Here is a 19,277-nt window from a genome sequence, read left to right as displayed (position 1 = left end):
ATGGAGGAATTACCAAGGGCCACAAGGAATCTTCAAGGGATAATAGAAATAGTTCTTGTCTTGATTATGACAGTGATTTCTTGGGTGTCTCTGTGTGTCAAAACATCAAAGTATACACGTTCAATATATGTAGTTTATTATATGTAAATTATACCTCAATGAAAAGGAAAAAGCAAGCAAGCTCTGGAACAGTCTTCCTGAGCATGATTTTTACATGAATTAAAAAAAAGATTTTTATTGATTTCAGAGAGGAAGGTAGAGGGAGAGAGAGATAGATACTTCAGTGATGAGAGAGAAAGATTGATTGGCGGCCTTCTGCACGCCCCACACTGGGGATGGAGCCCGCAACCTGGGCATGTGCCCTGACTGGAAATCGAACTGGTTCATAGGTTGATGCTCAACCACTGAGCCATGCCAGCTGGGCTACACGAATTTTTATTTTTATTTTTATTTTTAATATTTTATTCATTTTTTTACAGAGAGGAAGGGAGAGGGATAGAGAGTTAGAAACATCAATGAGAGAGAAACATCGATCAGCTGCCTCCTGCACACCCCCTGCTGGGGATGTGCCCGCAACCAAGGTACATGCCCTTGACTGGAATCGAATCTGAGACCCTTCAGTCTGCAGGCCGATGCTCTATCCACTGAGCCAAACCGGTTAGGGCTACATGAATTTTTAACATGACTTTTACACTCCTACAAAGTAAAGAAGAGAGGCCATGGTAATTTAAAGTGTTAATTACAATTCTAGACTATAGTCAACCATATCCACTTTAAATATTGATGTTTATTTAAAACATACTTTTAATTTGTTTTCAGGTGACTACACTAAGAGTGAGGAAATTAGAAGAAAATATTGAAGCAGAAAGAGCAGCACATTTGGAATCAAAATTTAACTCTGAAATTATTCAGGTAAAATGTGAACAAATTTTTTGTATGGATTTTACTAAGCTGGGAAAAACAGCATTATATTCAGAGAACCAAGGTGTGCATTTAGAATGGGTAGCATATTGTTAAGACACTCATTATCCTATTTACTATACAGGTATAGTCTTTCCTGTATTAGAGGAGGTTTGCACAGTTCAGCCCACAGGCCAGATTTCACTGCCTGTTCTTGTGAATTTTTATCTCGTCTACTTTTATGCTACAGTGGCGAAGTGGAGTTGTTGCAACAGACACCTCATGGCCTGCAGAGTCCAAAATATTTATCATCTGGCCCAGAAAGATTTGCTGATCAGAGTGTTCTTTTTATCCACAGTAATGGGATGAATTTATTTTGGAAAACATTAAAAATATGCAGCTTTATTTATTGAGTGTTTATCCTGTACATATTGCCTATCAGTGTGTTAAAAGCTGCAGGAATAAAAAGTGAAGGAGCTTCTTCTGGCACTTACCTTCAATCACCAGCAATACTATATAGATATATAGATAGATGAAGAGATAAAAATGTGAAATACTAAAATACTATGGGAACATAATAAAGAGAAGGATTAAATCTGAGAGGGGAATTAAAATGAAGGCGTCCAGGAATAAAAAGATGGTGTTAACTTTCTTAGTTTTATAAAGATGTAATGATGTTTCTCAAACAGGGGAAGAATAATTGCGTTTAGTTAAAAAACACACACTTCATTTATTATATTTTAGAAAAGAAGTGTCAGTGGACTAGGAGGTCAAAATTAGGCACTTGGATGGGGCAGATTATATCATACCCAACCTCTCCTTTTCTTTAGCACAGTTAACTATTCTTCCACTCTTCCTCCCTTTCATTAAACATGTTGAGAAAGCCCTGGCCGGTGTGGCTCAATAGGTTGGGTGTCCTCCAGTGCACCAGAAGGTTGCCTGTTGGATTCCTGGTCAGGGGAAATGCTGGGGTTTTGGGCTCGATCCCTGGTAGGGGGAGAGGAGGAGGCAACCAATCAATGTTTTGCTTTCACATGGATTTTTTTTTTGTCTCTCCCTCTCTTTCCCTTCGTCTCTCTAAAAATCAATTTTAAGAAAATCTTTAAAAAACAATAACAAACAAACATGTTGAGAAAGGGAATAAACTGTCTTTTCTCTATTTCCCTTTTTAAACCAAAGCAGAAAGAAGGAAGTGTTTGGATGGATGATAATCTGCTGTTGATAAAGTATTCTACTCAATTTGAGATTGATGCCACTAGCATTTCCTTGCTTGCTTTTAATGACTTTTCTCTCATCTGGTAGTTGCGGATTCGAGACCTTGAAGGAGCTTTGCAGGTAGAAAAGGCCAGCCAAGCAGAAGCTGTTGCTGATTTGGAAATGATCAAGAATGAGTTCAGAGAAGTTGAAAGTGCATATGAGCGAGAAAAGCATAATGCACAAGAGAGCTTTGCAAAACTAAGTTTGTAAGTGTTTTATGTAAAATTCTCTAATTTAAAGAGTTTATGAAACCTATGTAAGTGTGAATGTGTAGTATTTTAGATATAGCTCCCATTAATGTCACTGGTAGACTGGGGGTAAAGGACTTCATAAACTATAACTATGCTTCCCTGTACAGGTAAATATGGAAATGCTCTTGGATTTTTAAGTATCATAGCTGTTCCAAGTAGTCTCAGAAATGCAGTTCTTGCACTAGAAAGTAAATGTATTAATGCATTTTATATGATCTCTGCTGAGATAATAAAGTATCTTTAAAGACCTTGATTTCTAGGCCACCTAAAATGGTCTTTGAGGAGATGGATAATGTTTGTGATTTTCTCAAACTGCAGAAATAATAGCATGAGTAATCTATACTAGTGTCTAGTATGCGTGCTTACTTCCAGCCCAGCATTGCATGGTTTCCCTTAATTTATATAACACCTTATGAGGTAGCTACTTTTCTTACCTCCGTTTTACAGAGGTGGAAATTGAGGCTTAATGAGTGTAAGGACATACAGGTAATAAGTGGCAGATCATGATCTTTCTGATTCCTACTAATTTTAACCTTTTTTAATCCAACAGCCTTTTATCTGGAATGTTCTGTGGGATGCTTTAAGAAATTTATACTTTTTAAATATGTTCCCCCCGAAAGTCATTAGTAAACATTTTATTTTATTAGAGCTATGTATTTATTTTTAATGTTTGTTTCTATTTATGACAAATAGTTCATGGTTTTTCATTTACAGTAGTAATATAAAGATTCCTTTTACAATACGTAATTTAACTTAAGAAAGTATTATTTCAGTAGTAGTAATTATTATGAGTATGGCAAAAATCATAAAGATGGCACTTGAAAGACAGTTTGAAAAAATTTAAAACTCTTTCACTGTGATTACCTTTATTAGTAATGCTTATAATATTTTCAACCAGTAATTAAAAAAATCTTGATTATTGAAAGTATTACATATGTCTCCCTTTTTCCCCCTTTGACTTCTCCTAGCCCACCCCCACCACCCACCCCAGGCCTTCAGAGACATAGAAGCATGGAACAGACTGTCCAATCTCAGAGAACTTGTATGCATCTGAGCATAACCCCTGGACTCAGCCAGTAATTTAAAAAAATATATTTTTATTGATTTCAGAGAGGAAGGGAGAGGGAGAGAGAGATAGAAACACCAACAATAAGAGAAAATAATGGATCAGCTGCCCCCTGCACACCCCTAACTGGGAATCGAGTCATAGCCTCCTGGTTCATAGGTGAGGCATTGAACCACACTGGCTGGGCTGTTGTTACATTCTTAGCTGAGCTCTTTAAAAAAATAATAGGATGGGAATCCCATAGGAAAGAAGGTATCTTTCCTACTTCCACCTTCTTTTCTTTTTCCTTTCTTGCCTAAATCCTCCATCTTTTAAGTCCCAACTCTTCCCTATTGGAATTCCCAGAGACAGGGGCTCCCATTAATCTTCAGTATGCTCCTGCCCTACTCATTTCCCGTGGGTGGGGCTGTTGGCAGAAGCATGGGAACCAACTTCTTTTGGTTGTGCATGAGATTCCTGACAGCAAGAGAATGGTCTCATTTCAATGGACTCAGTTTGGATTTTATTTATAAAAAACCCAAATAACAGTTGCATTAATTTTATATTTGCTAAGTAACAATAATTTTTAATTGAAAATTTTAATAAAAAATTTATTGTTGACAATATTATAGATGTCCCCCACCTCCCCCAACATTGCCACCCTCCACCCAGACCCTTCTCCACCCCAGACTTTCCCACACTATTGTCTGTATATATGGGTTATGTATATATGCATATATTGGTATATTCTTTGGTTAATCTCTTCCCATCCTCTTTACTCTCCTCCCCTCTGAGATCTGTCATTCTGTTCCATACGTCCATGCCTGTGGACCAAATCAACACTAAACATGTCTTGCTTGTACAGTTGGGCATATACAAATATCTGTTAACAAAAGATATTTAAGAATGTGCAACCCTTTTTATTTGCAAAAATAGGAGGTGACCTAGTAAAGCCTTTTGTCTTGAAAGTACATCTGCCACTTGTCTGAAAGGTGTATAATAGGACTTGATAAAAGCATATTTGAAAAACTTGCTCCAACACTTTAACTTTTCAGATTAGAAAGAGAGTATTTTTCCAAAAACAAGAAACTAAATGAAGAGATTGAGGAGCAGAAGAAAGTAATTACAGACCTTTCAAAGAGACTTCAGTATAATGAAAAAAGTTGCAGTGAATTACAGGAAGAACTTGTAATGGTAAGGATAAAAACCCTATGGCAATTATTTTATTGGGTCATATTTGATGTTTAACAGGCTTTTTCTCACAGCATGCTATGAGATAATGGTATGAAAGTAATTTTAGTGACATTGATATAAAATTTCAAAACTAGAGATGCTGATTACAACTAAGATGTACATAATAAAACCTCTCTTTTTTGGAATTATTGGGAAAACGAATTGAATTTGTGAAAACTGAATCATAGAATGTTTTAAAATTTATTCTGTGGTTTTTACTTATCTTTTCATTTATTTTTAGGTGCATAAAACAATGTTACCTAGGTGAATGGGGGGGGGGTGTGTGTATCAGGATTTATAATTAACAGATCTAATGAGTTAAAAGACTCCCTTTTGTAATGATTTTGTATCTGATAACTTTGTTTCCATTCTGCAATAAACTAGCTTTCATACCATCACCAAGTTTGTCTTTTTAAAATATTGATCTGTTCTTGTCACCCTTTATTAAAAAAACCATCAATGTCTCCGTATTGCTTTCAGAATAAAGTCCAGCTTCTTGTCTAAGGCCCTTTTCTTTGGGCTCCATGTGAACTTTTCCAGCTTCTTCTTTCGCCATTGCCTTACTCCAGCCACAGTAGAGTCCTTGGCTTCCTAAACGCATATGCATGATCATATCTTCTTGCTTTTATTCAAGTTGTCTGGTTCTTTGACCCACATTGATTAAAATGCTCCTTCTCTTTTTTTCTATTTACAAGTTCCTGTATATCCTTTAACACCCCGCTCTGATAACCTTGCAACCTGTGAAGCTATCCATCATTCCCTCTTTCCCTACTTTATTATCCACCTTAACTGAGAATCCTGCTCCTTCCCCACTTTGTATTTCTTTAGTACTTTGTTTAGCATCTTTAAAATAGCACTCACCAAAATCTGATGTGTCCTAAAAATTGCGAATGCATTGAGGTTAACTTAAATCATTCCATATGCCCTGATTATACTATGGTACTTGCCTCAAGAAACATGTGCTAGGTGGATTTAAAGTGGAATCTAACCGAGACCTCCTGGTTCATAGGTCAGCCACTGAGCCACTCTGGCTCGGCTGATGCAACATACTCCTACTCTGCAGTTTGCTGAGAACCCCAACAGGGAGGGCACAAGGTGGACAGTAATGCCCTATTTCCTCTTTGGCTACTTCAATTTCAACCAAATCTCATAACTCTTAGTGATATCAGTTATTGAGGGAAATAAGTATTTTTTTCTCCTTGTTAAAAAACTTTGGGTTATAGCAAGAAGTGGTGGCCAAATCAATGCTGCCCAGGTTAAGAGGTAAAGATGGTATAAAATTGAAATACTGTAATTTTCAAATGATCCAGTTTTATATGCATTCTCCATTCAACTCAAGATAGTCAATGTGTTCTGATCCAGGGGTTGATATTGTTTCCTCTGTGGTTGAATTTGTTGTTTAAGTATATGGGATGTGGGGTTTTAGAAAGTTTAGCGCTCTCTGAGTAGCATACTCTGGTGCCTGTTAGGTGCTACCCTAAATTTCATGGGCTGTTCCATCTCTTAACTCCTGATTCAGGAAATTGAGTCAGTGGTGGATAAAAACATGTCAGAGTTATTGAGCTGAGTCTTGGATTTGGTCTGCTTGCTTATTAGACCCTGTACTAAATAGTTTGGAAAGTGAGCAACAGTGATAACTGGGAATGTAACAGTAAAGAATACAGTCGCCAATATAAGTTGCATGCATCCTCCTAATTCTAGCCTTCCAGCACTCCACTGACTAGATACAAAATAAAAGAAGACCTCTGAGATATGGGCGCTTTGTGGTTGAAAAAATTTACTTGGTGCCAACAGTTTTTTATTTTTTAACATTTACAAGTTGGTAAATGATCTGAAATAAGGTAAATTGTAGCGTACTAGCAACCTCTGTCTGCTTGTGTGGGCCCTTGGCAGTCATCCTATAACACACTATTGCTTTATCATAGTGATGAAGATTGTGGGTTGTTTCTTCAAAGCTTGATGCATTACTAAAAGCAGTTGAAAATCTGTGAATAGTTCTTTGCTAAGGAGCTAAAGGGATGTTCAAAAAACTTATTCAGCTTGCAGCCTAAATGATTTGCAGTTTATATGGTTCAACGTAACTATTTATAGTTTTCTCTTCATTTTTCATTTCTCTTATACCTCTAGCTTCATGTCTTATTTTCTTCCATCTTTCTGTTTTCTTTTCCTCCTCTTTTTTTTTTCCTTCACTATTTCTAGCTCTCTCTTTTAACTTGTTCTGTTTTATGCTTATTGGAACTGTTGCTCTCTACCTCTCTACCCGACTATAGTATGAAATTTTAAAATTATTTAATGAAAATTTATTTAATGGAAATAGTATTACACTAAATAGTAAGTACAATTTTTAAAATAAAGAATCTATAATTTTTCCTAAAATATTTTTGTTGTATGTATTCTTATATTGCCTTTTTTTTCCTTTCAATAGATTAGTGGCTTTTGGGAGCGGGTTTTAAAAATTTGTTCTATGAAGAGATATCTGTCAAATTAAGACGTTTACACCACAGAAAATGGAGTTTTTCTATTTCTGCATCCTCAAAGTCTAGCTGTTATTTTTGCTTTGAATTCATAATTGTTTTTGACCGAAGAGAAAATGACTTAGGAAGCTTTTACCTTTTGTTTTGGAAATGAAACTTTGTTTTAATGACATTTCATGACCCTGTGTATCCTAGTGTGTCTTTCCCATAGTCATATTTCTTTTGAACATAATAGTTCCAGTATTTTATAGAATATAGATGGGAAGCAGCAATTACCTACAGGTAATTTTTCTCTCCCTTTGAGGTAACAGCTTGTTTTCTAGTTTAGGTCATGTTCATGGTCATTATTCAAGTCTTGGTTTTTATTTTCTCTGTTGCATTGCAAGAGAAGATTAAAGCCTCTTATTGCCTTTTTTTTTCCTTTCAATAGATTAGTGGCTTTTGGGAGCGGGTTTTAAAAATTTGTTCTATGAAGAGATATCTGTCAAATTAAGACGTTTACACCACAGAAAATGGAGTTTTTCTATTTCTGCATCCTCAAAGTCTAGCTGTTATTTTTGCTTTGAATTCATAATTGTTTTTGACCGAAGAGAAAATGACTTAGGAAGCTTTTACCTTTTGTTTTGGAAATGAAACTTTGTTTTAATGACATTTCATGACCCTGTGTATCCTAGTGTGTCTTTCCCATAGTCATATTTCTTTTGAACATAATAGTTCCAGTATTTTATAGAATATAGATGGGAAGCAGCAATTACCTACAGGTAATTTTTCTCTCCCTTTGAGGTAACAGCTTGTTTTCTAGTTTAGGTCATGTTCATGGTCATTATTCAAGTCTTGGTTTTTATTTTCTCTGTTGCATTGCAAGAGAAGATTAAAGCCTCTTTCCTCTATAGGTTTGCTAGTGAGATAAAAGTATTAATAATATGCAAAGACTTAAGGAAGTTTTGAGACTTAAAAATAACAATTGTAAAAAAAAAGTAATAACAATTGTATAATATAATATATTATAGCTTTTTAGAGCTGGAAGAGGCCATAGAGTTCATCTTGGTCAGGATATACAAGGTATTAAACCAGTCGGAAAATGATAGCTCCTCAGTGTCAAGAGATATAATACAAATATAGAACATAATTTTGGAAAAGTCAAAAATTTAAAACCCAGCTGACTTTAATTGTGCTTTTATTTTAATGAAATTAATAATTAAAGTTGTGATTAGTCAATGAATAGTATATTATTATCTTTAATGTCACAAAATTAATAGAATTTCAACATTGGACACCTAAGGATTTAACAAAATTAGTTTTGTATTCTGTGTTATACAGTATTGAATTTGACTTTAAAAAGTTTTGATTAAAATTGAACTATTAATTTTAAAACCTGTGAGTTTAATAATGATTTAATCAAGCACCAAATAAAACAATTTCTAGTTGAGGCTGCTCAGTGATCATGCTTATTAAGGTCCAGAGGCTCAGCAGGTCGGTTGGGTTTTTTAGTCATTACTGTGAGTTTTTTATCTGCTTCTCTGGAAGCTGGGGAGCTATCATTTTCAAATTGGTATTATTAGAACTTGCTTTGTGCTTTCTACAATGAAATTTTTTAAAGTCCATCATTTCTTGAGATTTGTTTTTCTGCCACTCAGTAATATTTAGTTACAGCTCTAGGAGAGATCATATATTGGAAAGGGAATTCTAGTTCTCATGAGGTTTTGCTCAAAGAATATTTATTCTCTGAAGAACTTGTGATTGAAAATGGTCAAGTATATATATATTTTCCCTATACTTTGGGGACTTGGCTTATTATATAATGATAATGATTGCTAGCATTAGATAGAATTTGGGAAAGTGCTTTGATTGCCATGCTTTGTGGTAAAGTTAATGCTTCTTGATAATATTTTGCTTCAAATAATCTATTAGGTTTGCTTTAGAAGGACATGCTTCTGGTTTTATAGGAGGCATTTGAAACTATTGGGCTAAAAATATTCTATTCTGAATTTTACTAAAAATGTGTTGATTCCTGTTTTCACCCAGAATAATAGTATTTATACATGAGCATTGTTTTTGATTCTATAAATATCACTTTCTGTCTCTCTTAATGTTTCTTAAAAATTTAATATTAAGTAATATTCATTAAATATGTGTATTTGCATTTAAATGCTTATTACATGGCTGGCTTTCTAAATTTATAATGTTAGTATAAAGCTTTTTGAAATTTATTTTTACATAAATTATTAAGTATCTGAAAATTCAAATCTCATTTTTGACCTGTGAAAAAGTAAAATGCTACTGTGTGTGTGTGTATGAGAGAGAGAGAGAGAGGGGGGGGGGGGGGGGGGAAGAAAGAGAGAGAAGAAGGGGTATGTCAAGGCCTTTTATTCAAATGGAAGGTACCATCTACTGAAAAATAAATTAATTGTAAAGGTACATAAGGGAGGGTGATATTTCATTATATGAGATATTAGCTATCATAAATAGTATCAAAGGAAAAGCTGCAGATAGTGACGATTGTGAAAGCTAACCAGATCAAATTCAGTTCAGCTGAGCAAGCTCTCCTTCAGTCCTTACAAATGCGCTGGGTATGCAGTGGTAGCTACTAGGTGGAAGATCGTATGAGAAGGCGAGAGCTGTGGAGCAAATAGGTGTGATGTTGATTACAGGTTCCAGAGCTCCCCTGGTTTTACTCAGAATTCCTTTGTAATGGCTTAAAATATATTCAAGTTAAAAGTTTAGAAACTTACTAGAGTTAAAAAATGTTCAGAACTGTTTCAAAAGTTCAAACATCTATATGAGAGAGAAAAACATTGATTGGCTGCGTTTGCATGTGCTCCAAATGGGGATTAAACCTGCAACCTAGGCATGGGCCATGACTAGAAATCAAACCCTCAACTCTTTGTTGTACGGGACAATGCTCCAACCAACCAAGCCACCTGGTCAGGGCGCTAAACTTATTCTTTATGTCACATGGTAAAACATGTTAATCAAAAATTAGAAACTTAGTATTTTATCTTTGGTTGGCACTTTGTTTTTAACCCAAGGGTTTTGTTTATTTAGGCGATATATTCTGCTTTCATTCTAGAATTTCTTGCTCATCAAAAAGCTATTAAGAGCCTAGCCAGGTGGCTTGGTTGGTTGGAGAGTCATCCCGTACACCAAAAAAAAAAAAGCTCTTTTCTCTCCCCTCATCAGACACTCTCAAGGCAGGCTTCAGGTGATATCTGTAGATGATTTCCAAACCTATCCCTGCTCTTTCCTACTGAGCTTTGCACCATTATGTCCAGATGCTTCCCATATTTTTCTACCTTACTTGTTCTTCATTAGTTCAAAAATATTTATTTAGGACCATTTATTTAGGCATTGTGTTTTTGCTGGGTGTGTGTTAAAGGTACCTCCATTGTAATATGATCAAAATAGAATTCATGACTGGTACTTCCTGCCAAAAACAAGCAAGCAAGTAAGCAAACAAACAAAAATAAGCAAACGAAAACAGCCAAAATAAGACTTTTTCACCTTCACTGTCCTCACTCATCTACTAAAATTGGCCCAGTTCTCTTAGCCTAAAAACTTGGGATCACTCTTGACCCCTCCTTTCATCTGAACACTTTCCCAGCCCAATCCAATCCAATCCAATCCAGTCCAGTCCAGTCCAGTCCAGTGCAGTCCAGCCCAGCCCAGCCCAGCCCAGCCCAATTAACATCATCTAATCCAATACAATGTTACCAAGATCTGGCCATTCTACCGCCTAAGCTTCCACCAGCTCTTAAGTAGACTGTTACAGTTCCTTCTAATTGGTCTTAGTGCATTCATTCTTGACCACTGTCTGGCAGTTTGTCACATGACTGCCAGCATGATCTTTTAAAGTGTTCTTTAATTTCTGTTTCTCAGTTTTCTTATCTGTAAAATTGGTATAATAAAGGCCCTTCCCTCATAGGGTTGTTGTAAGAGTAAAAAGAATTACTATGTATAAAATACTTACAATAGTGCCAGGCACTAAAGCCTCAGTAAATTGTTAAGTGAGACCTTATCCAATATTACATTAAGCCAAGTAAAAGGCATGATTAAGACAGAAAGAGATTTATTAATAATGGACTTGAATGGGGTTATTATTAGCTTGTTTATCCTTAATTGTGCGATGTATGTTCACACACAAAATCTGCAGCTCTTATGCATGACCTTATTATGTGTAATTTTTTTCTTAATTAAAAGGCTAAGAAGCACCAGGCCTTCCTAGTAGAGACATGTGAAAATAACGTGAAAGAATTGGAATCGATTGTGGACAGCTTTACTGTGTCGGGCCAGTGTACATCAGGTTAGTTGAAGGTATAAAATGACAGATGCATCTGTCAGTGTTCCAAAGTCACTGCGTTTTGGGAATTCTGCAGATGCCTCTTATGGTCCCTCATCTCAACATGTTTTGATTTGATGACATGATAAGAACAGTCCTCACAGCAGTCAGTTGGCCTGGCTGGCTGAGAAAGGGTGACGGAATGTGGACCTGCTGTTGTCCTCCCAGAACTTGATTTACAAGTATCGGGGTCTGTGTGATTGGACAGACAAGGGCTCACTGCTGTGTTCTGAAACCAACTGAGAGAAAAGTCCTTACAGTATACCTGCAAGGGAAGCAGATGTTTCGATCAAACAGAGCCAAATTCTGAAGCAACCTTCAGCAACTTAAAGGTCATGCATTCAAAAGGTTTTGTAGGACACAGGCTGTAACACTGTGTATCCTACATGTTGCTTTCATTTCCTCTTGCCATGTATATTCTCTCCAGATAAAAATGCTTAGGTAAAATATTTTGGTTTTAGTATTAGTACACTTAATATGATAAAAACTATAAAAATTGTATATTAGGTCGTTATATTTTGGGAACTAGCAAAAGCATTAGTTGGCTAATGAATGCTGTCCATTTCTACTTCCTTATTTTTTGTGCTTATGCCATTATATGTGCTGTAGTAGCTTTGACTTAAATACTTTTACTTTTCTCCTTTAGCTGTCTTTTGCCATACTGTCAGCCTGGAATTATTTAGTTGTTTTCTTACTCTATTAGATTCTTTAAAAAGCACATAAAATTAAATTCCTTGTACTTTAAAATTGAGCTCCAAAGCTCTGTTGTTTTTTTTAAATATGTTTTATTGATTTCAGAGAGAGGAAGGAAGAGAGAGAGAGAGATAGAAACATCCAAGGTGAGAGAAAATCATCAATTGGCTGCCCCCTTCATGCCCCACACTAGGGATTGAGCTGCAACCCAGGCATGTGCCCCAATCGGAAATTGAACTGAGACCTCTTGGTTCATGGGTTGACGCTCAACTACCAAGCCACACTGGTGGGGCCAGAACTCTGTTTTATAAAGGAACCAAACAGATATTTGGCAAATGAGTTATATTTTTAAAAATATGGTTTTAAAATTTTATTGATTTCTTTTTTAGAGAGAGAAGGGAGAGGGAGAGAGAGAGAAAGGTAGAAACATCTATGGGCTGCCTCCTACATGCCCCCCACTGGTGACTGAGCCTGCACCTGGGCATGTGCTGTGACCAGGAATTGAACTGGCGACCTCTTGGTGCATGAGTTGATGCTAAACCACTGAGCCACACAAGCCGGGCAGCGAATGGGTTCTTTAGGAAACTCTCAAGTTCAGGCAGTTTTATTGTTCTAGGAAGAGCAGAAGAATATGACCAAGGCCCATTTACCTGATGGATTGTACATTTCTACTGGTAAACTATTAGAAATGTAGTGTGCTTTGCTGTTATCTATTTTTGGGGTCTGCTTTAATCCTTCATATTTTTTAGTAATGCTTTTATGAAATTAATGTGTAACTTTCTTTGTTTTTATTTACTTTTTTTCCAAAACAGCATTAGTGTTTCATGGTTTGTTACTGTGACATAAAAAATATGGATATCAAATTTTCAAATATATTTGATAAAACTTTGAAGGATAAAATTTACTTTTGCATTGGTACTGTTTTATTACTGAGACCTATCATTGTTTAATGGTGTAAGGTTCTTTAACAATTTGCTGCAAAATTAATTTAGTTATATTGGGAAGGGTTTCCCAGAGAGGTCCTCTGTTTTGCAGTTATGGCAATAGTGCTTTACTCCCTTTTATTACCTCTTCGTACCTTTCAATTTAATCTATACCATGCCCCCCCCCCCCGCAATTCCAGGAAAAGCAATCCATGGTAGATATCATTTCTTCCTTTCTTTCTGTTTGTTGACTTGCTCTTTAAAATGGAATGAATGAAAATTATTTTCCTGAATGAATTTTAGCCCAGAGTTGCCAGGTGTTCCATTCCCTGTCTCCTTCAGGTTTGGTGTGATCCTCTATATTAAGAAATCTTTCTGAAGCAAGAGTAACCATCACCTTATCTTCATATAGCAGACAAGGCAAAGTTTCAGTTAGTCCAAGACATTAAGGACTTTGTTTATGTAGAGGATTTACCTTGAACTCCTCACCAGTGACCAGAGTGATAGTTTCCTAAATGCTTTCAGCACCTCTTCCCCTTCTTACTAACTGGTCTCTGCTTCCACCTTGCTTCCTCTATAGTCTGTTTTCTCTGTAGCCACCAGAAGGATAATTGGAAATCCTAAGTTAGAGCATGTCATTCCTGCGCTTTAAACCTTGCTGGGCGCTGCACTTCATTAAGAGTAGAAGCTGAGGAGAGACCAAGATGGCGGCATAGGAAAACACCGGAAATTGCTGCCTCCGACAACAACTTCAAAAATACAACTAAAAGACAGAACGACTCCCCTCCCCCCCCCCCCCCCCAATTCCAGGAAAAGCAATCCATGGTAGATATCATTTCTTCCTTTCTTTCTGTTTGTTGACTTGCTCTTTAAAATGGAATGAATGAAAATTATTTTCCTGAATGAATTTTAGCCCAGAGTTGCCAGGTGTTCCATTCCCTGTCTCCTTCAGGTTTGGTGTGATCCTCTATATTAAGAAATCTTTCTGAAGCAAGAGTAACCATCACCTTATCTTCATATAGCAGACAAGGCAAAGTTTCAGTTAGTCCAAGACATTAAGGACTTTGTTTATGTAGAGGATTTACCTTGAACTCCTCACCAGTGACCAGAGTGATAGTGTCCTAAATGCTTTCAGCACCTCTTCCCCTTCTTACTAACTGGTCTCTGCTTCCACCTTGCTTCCTCTATAGTCTGTTTTCTCTGTAGCCACCAGAAGGATAATTGGAAATCCTAAGTTAGAGCATGTCATTCCTGCGCTTTAAACCTTGCTGGGCGCTGCACTTCATTAAGAGTAGAAGCTGAAGTGCTAGCAATGGTGTGCCAGACCCTACAAGGTCTGCTTCTATCCCTTATCATCCCTTTGACCTGTTATTCTTTGACTCCCTCCCTCTATTGGGACAACTCTGGCCTCCTATGTCTTGAACACCTCATGGTGCTGTTGCCTTGATGTGCTGGCCATTTCTTCTACCTGGAAATTCTTCACCTAGGTATGTCTTCGTAGCTCTCTTTATGATCTTCCTTAAATCTATGCTCAAATCTCACCTTCTCCAGAAAGCTTACCCACTACCCATTCCCATGCCACTTGCCTCACTACTTCTGCCCCTTTTCTGCTCTGATTTATTCTCACCATAGCACTGTGGTCTAATATATTATTTGTTACATTTATTATTATATAGGTATTGTCAGGCTTCTTCAGATAGTCAAATAGGATAAATATATCTATATAAATATATCGATATAAATATATATATATAAATATATGTATAAATATATATGTATATATATATACACACACACATGTGTATGGATAGAAATATATGTATCTTACATATCATATATCTTATATAATATATGTTATATTTACCTGTATACATATAGATATACATATGAAGAGATTTATTACAGGAATAGCTCAGTTATGGAGGCTCAGAAATCCCATGGTCTGTACTCAGCAAGCTGAAGAGCCAATAAAGCTGGTGGTATAATCCAGGGTAAGTCCTGGAGTAGGAACACCCAAAAACCAGGAGCTCTGATGTCCACGGGTAGAAGAAGATGGAAGTCTCATCTCAAGAAGAAAGAGAATTTGCTCTTCTTCCATGTTTTTATTCTCTTGGGGGGGAGGGTGAGTAGGGGAGCAATGGGTTAGATAATGTCCGCCCATATTGGTGAGGGCAAATCTTCTTTACTCAGTCAATTTATTCAAATGCTAATCTCTTCCAGAATACCCTCACAGACAAACCTAGACAAATCAGATATATTGCATCCTTACCCCAGTCAAGTTGACACATAAAACTAACCATCCTAGGTTAATTTTTATAGATGAGGGCAAGGATATTTATCTCTTTTATTTACTAATGTGTTTTAAACAGCTAGGGCAATACTTGGTGCAAAGCAGGCACTCAATATTTTTTGAATGTGAATGAATAAAAGTGTGATTGAATTAATATCAGATTGAAGGTCTATATTACATTTGAATTAAATATTTGAGGTTATAAAGATAGCCTTAGACTCTTTAAATTACAGCTGTTTTTTGGGTAGCAACCTGCACAGTCACCTGGAAGAATAACCTTCAAGAAAAGATGTACAATCTTACATGGATCATAGAAATGTCACCTTAATTGCCTACTCTCATTAGACAAGATAGTCTCAATTTATTTGATCAGGGTCATTTTTTTTTCCTATTTCTACTTTCCACTGAAGTTGAAGTACTCTAGTTGTTCATATCTCATTTCTTTCCTGATGGAAATTCTTATAGTAGGATGTGTATGGGGAGAAATCTTTTCCCACTTTAAATCCAAGTAGTCTTTCTGCCTTGAGTGTTTCTTCTAATACAATTTCACCTCTACCTGAGGATGCTAGCAAACTTATAGAATGTGGCTTTTCCTTCATTTGGCTCCTTATGCCAGGAAACCAAAAAACAAAGAAGGTTCCTATGTATCAGAATAATTAGTCTTGATTATCAAGGGAAAATTGGTCATAAGAAAGAGTATGTCTAGAATGCAAGACATCCCATGGGGCACCTACTAGTACATTCATGTTCTGTGATAAAAGTTAATAGACCAACAATCCCACTTTAGGGAATACATCCAAAAGAATTGAAAGCAGGGTCTTGATAAAATATTTGTACATACATGTTCATACCAGCACTATTTATAATAGCCAAGAGGTGGAAGCAACCCAAACTTCCATCAATGGATGAATGGATAAACAAAATGTGATATATACATACAATGGAATGTTAGTAAGCCTTAATAAAGAAAAAACTCCTGTCACGTGCTGTAGAACACTGGAACCTTCAGGACATTATGCTAAGTGAAACAGGCCAATCACAAAAAGACAAATATGTATGTTCCTACTACATGAACTAAAGTAGTCAAATTCATAAAAACAGAAAGTATAATGGTGGTTATTGGCAATTGGAGGGAGAAAGAAAAGAAAATGTGATAGTTAATTTTGTGTGTAAACTTAACTGGGCCATGAACCCAGATTTTTAGTTAAATATTATTACTGGCCCTAGCCAGTTTGGCTCAGTGGATAGAGCATCAGCCCTCAGACTGAAGGGTCCCGGGTTGATTCCAGTCAGGGACATGTACCTTGGTTGCAAGCTCAATCCCCAGTCAGGACCATGCAGGAGGGAACCAATTGATGTGTCTCTCTCACATCAGCGTTTCTCTCTCTCTATCTCTACCCATTCCTTCCACTCTCTCTAAAATAATCAATGGAAAAATATCCTCGGGTGAGGATTAACAACAATAACAAAAAGAGTATTTCTGGGTGTGTCTACGAGGATGTTTCTGGATGAGACTGACGTCTGAATCAATAGACTGGGTAAAGCAGATTGCCCTCTCCTCTGAGTGTGTGTGTGTGTGTGTATGTGTGTGTGTGTGTGTGTGTGTTTGTTTTCTTTAACTTATGTTTGTTTATCCAAATAATTTGAAGTGCCATTAAGATTTCTTTTTCTATTAACTTTTATCACAGAACATGAATGTACTAGTAGGTGCCCCATGGGATGTCTTGCATTCTAGACATACTCTTTCTTATGACCAATTTTCCCTTGATAATCAAGACTAATTATTCTGATACATAGGAACCTTCTTTGTTTTTTTGGTTTCCTTGCATAAGGAGCCCAGAAATAACCAGGTGACATTCTCAGCTTCCACTTTAACGGAGTTACTGCTGTGTCCCATAGCAGAAGCCTTTCTTCTTTGGGAATTAAGATTTAGACCAATAGAGCCCATAGTTTCTGGGATGGGAAGCAGACATTTCACTAGTGGACAATTAGATGTAATAGTGAAATGAGCCACTCCCTTTTCCAGTATTTGATTCCAGGATCTGTGAATCCTGGCTATGGGAGAAACACAGCATGTATCAATTGCTGGCTCAGAGCATATACTATATCCTGAAGGATATTATCTGTGTTCTATAGAGTGTTGCCATCTATCCAGCTCCATGAATCTTCTAAAGGCCATTCTGCTATTCTGTATGCCATCTACTTCTGAGGGATGAGAAACACAGGAATTCTATGAAAATTAGACCATTTCCATATTTAATTTGCTATAAAATTAAGTTTCCTAGTCAGAAGCAGTGCTATGTGGAATACATAATGGTGACCAAGGTATTTTATAAATTCATGGATGTTGATTTCAGCAGAAATATTATGATCAGGGAAGAAAAAATCTATATCTAGAGTAATTCTTCCTTAGTAAGAATAAAGCATTGCTCATTCCATGATGGAAGTGACATAGTATAATTAGCTTTGCCACCAGGTGGCTGGCTGGTCAACCTAGAGAATAATGCCAGGCCATGGGTTTAGTGTTTGTCTTTGCTATTGATAAATTTGACATTCAACAGGGGTTGTAATCCTATCAGTCTTGGTGAATGGAAGTCCATGTTGCTGGGCTCATGTATTATTCATCCTTGCTGCTATGATTCCATTTTCATTCCTGATTCTGTTGCTGTATGGACAGTGGTGGCTGGGAAAAGATGCTGGCTGACATCCACAGAATGCTTTATCTTGGTCTCCTGATTATTAAAATACTGATGTTGACCTGGGCATAATGACCATTTGAAGAGGTTTATCCACACACATACTCTTGCCTAGACTACCTTGTTACCAATTTTCCAATTGTGATCTATTCGAGTCCCTGACTATTCAGCCAAACTGTTAACTACCACCCATAAATTGGTGTATATTTTTTACCTTTGATTATGTCTCATTTCAGGAAAAATGGCAATTAGGTTTATTACTTGAAGTTCTATCTACTGAGAGGATTTTACTTCACCACTGTCCTTCAGGGTCACCCTTGAGTGGAGCTGTAGTGCTGCAACTGTCTACTTTCAAGTAGTGTCAGCTTATCATACAGAACCATCTACTAGTATATATGAAGCCCATATTTTTCTTCATTAGCCAACTGATCATAGAAAACTTTTCATGGGTCCAGGATTTGGGTTAAGAGAGAGCAAGCAATGTAACAAGAATAGGGCTCATGGGAATCTGTACTACTTGCTCCTGCAACTTACTTGTGCCTTCAGGACTTGCTTGGACCCAGTTTTGTGTATACACTTTCACTTTATGATAGAGTGCTGTTGTGTATGTTCAGATTATGGGTTGGTAGATCAGACAATAAGCATTTTATGATGGACAACTCATGGTACAATGGTGGCCACGAATGCAGCATCTGCTGAGGACTGGTAGCCTGTCAAGTCTAAGGCTGATTTTCAAGAGGAGAATAGTTATTTGTAGAGGATGGCTTGCTCTGTTCCCAAATCTTAAAAGTTCACTCTAGATTCACCTCTAAGGACCTGCCAAACTTGACTTGCTTAAACTTGAGCAATCAGAATGATGTCTTGGTAGAGACCTAAGTGGAACATGTGCTGCCTGGAACGGAAAGTTGATCCAGATTTCTACAGAGTAGATTATGATGGAGGGCTAGAGTTGCTATAGCTCTGTGGTAGGGTAGTCAGGGTATATTGCTGGCCTTGTCAGTTGAAAGAAACTGTTTTGGTGGGTTTTATTAAAAGGATAAAAGAAAGAGCTTCATTCTAAGTTGTCAAGAAATGTACTGTTTTCCTCTAACAACAAAACTACATCTTAAAAAAACCCCACTACATCTTTAACTGCATCTAAATTGGAGTCAATGTGATGATGCTTGCAGTAATTTACTG

The 19,277-nt window shown here is 36.7% G+C and overlaps 1 protein-coding gene across 1 annotated transcript in view; it reads left to right on the top strand.

Moving 5' to 3' along the window:
• The window catches only part of CCDC171 (coiled-coil domain containing 171), a 250,803-nt gene that overhangs the window by 51,361 nt on the left and 180,165 nt on the right, over positions 1–19,277 (top strand). The window contains exons 8-11 of the mRNA XM_014542370.1: positions 820–912; positions 2,203–2,363; positions 4,509–4,647; positions 11,358–11,460. Coding sequence (XP_014397856.1) covers positions 820–912; positions 2,203–2,363; positions 4,509–4,647; positions 11,358–11,460 — 496 coding nt within the window. The remainder of the gene's footprint in view (positions 1–819; positions 913–2,202; positions 2,364–4,508; positions 4,648–11,357; positions 11,461–19,277) is intronic.

This window comes from Myotis brandtii, unplaced genomic scaffold (assembly GCF_000412655.1).
Source record: "Myotis brandtii unplaced genomic scaffold, ASM41265v1 scaffold30, whole genome shotgun sequence".
Taxonomy (NCBI): Eukaryota; Metazoa; Chordata; class Mammalia; order Chiroptera; family Vespertilionidae; genus Myotis; species Myotis brandtii.
The sequence above is the reverse complement of the archived record's forward strand: the minus strand, read 5'-3'. Positions and strand labels throughout refer to the sequence as shown.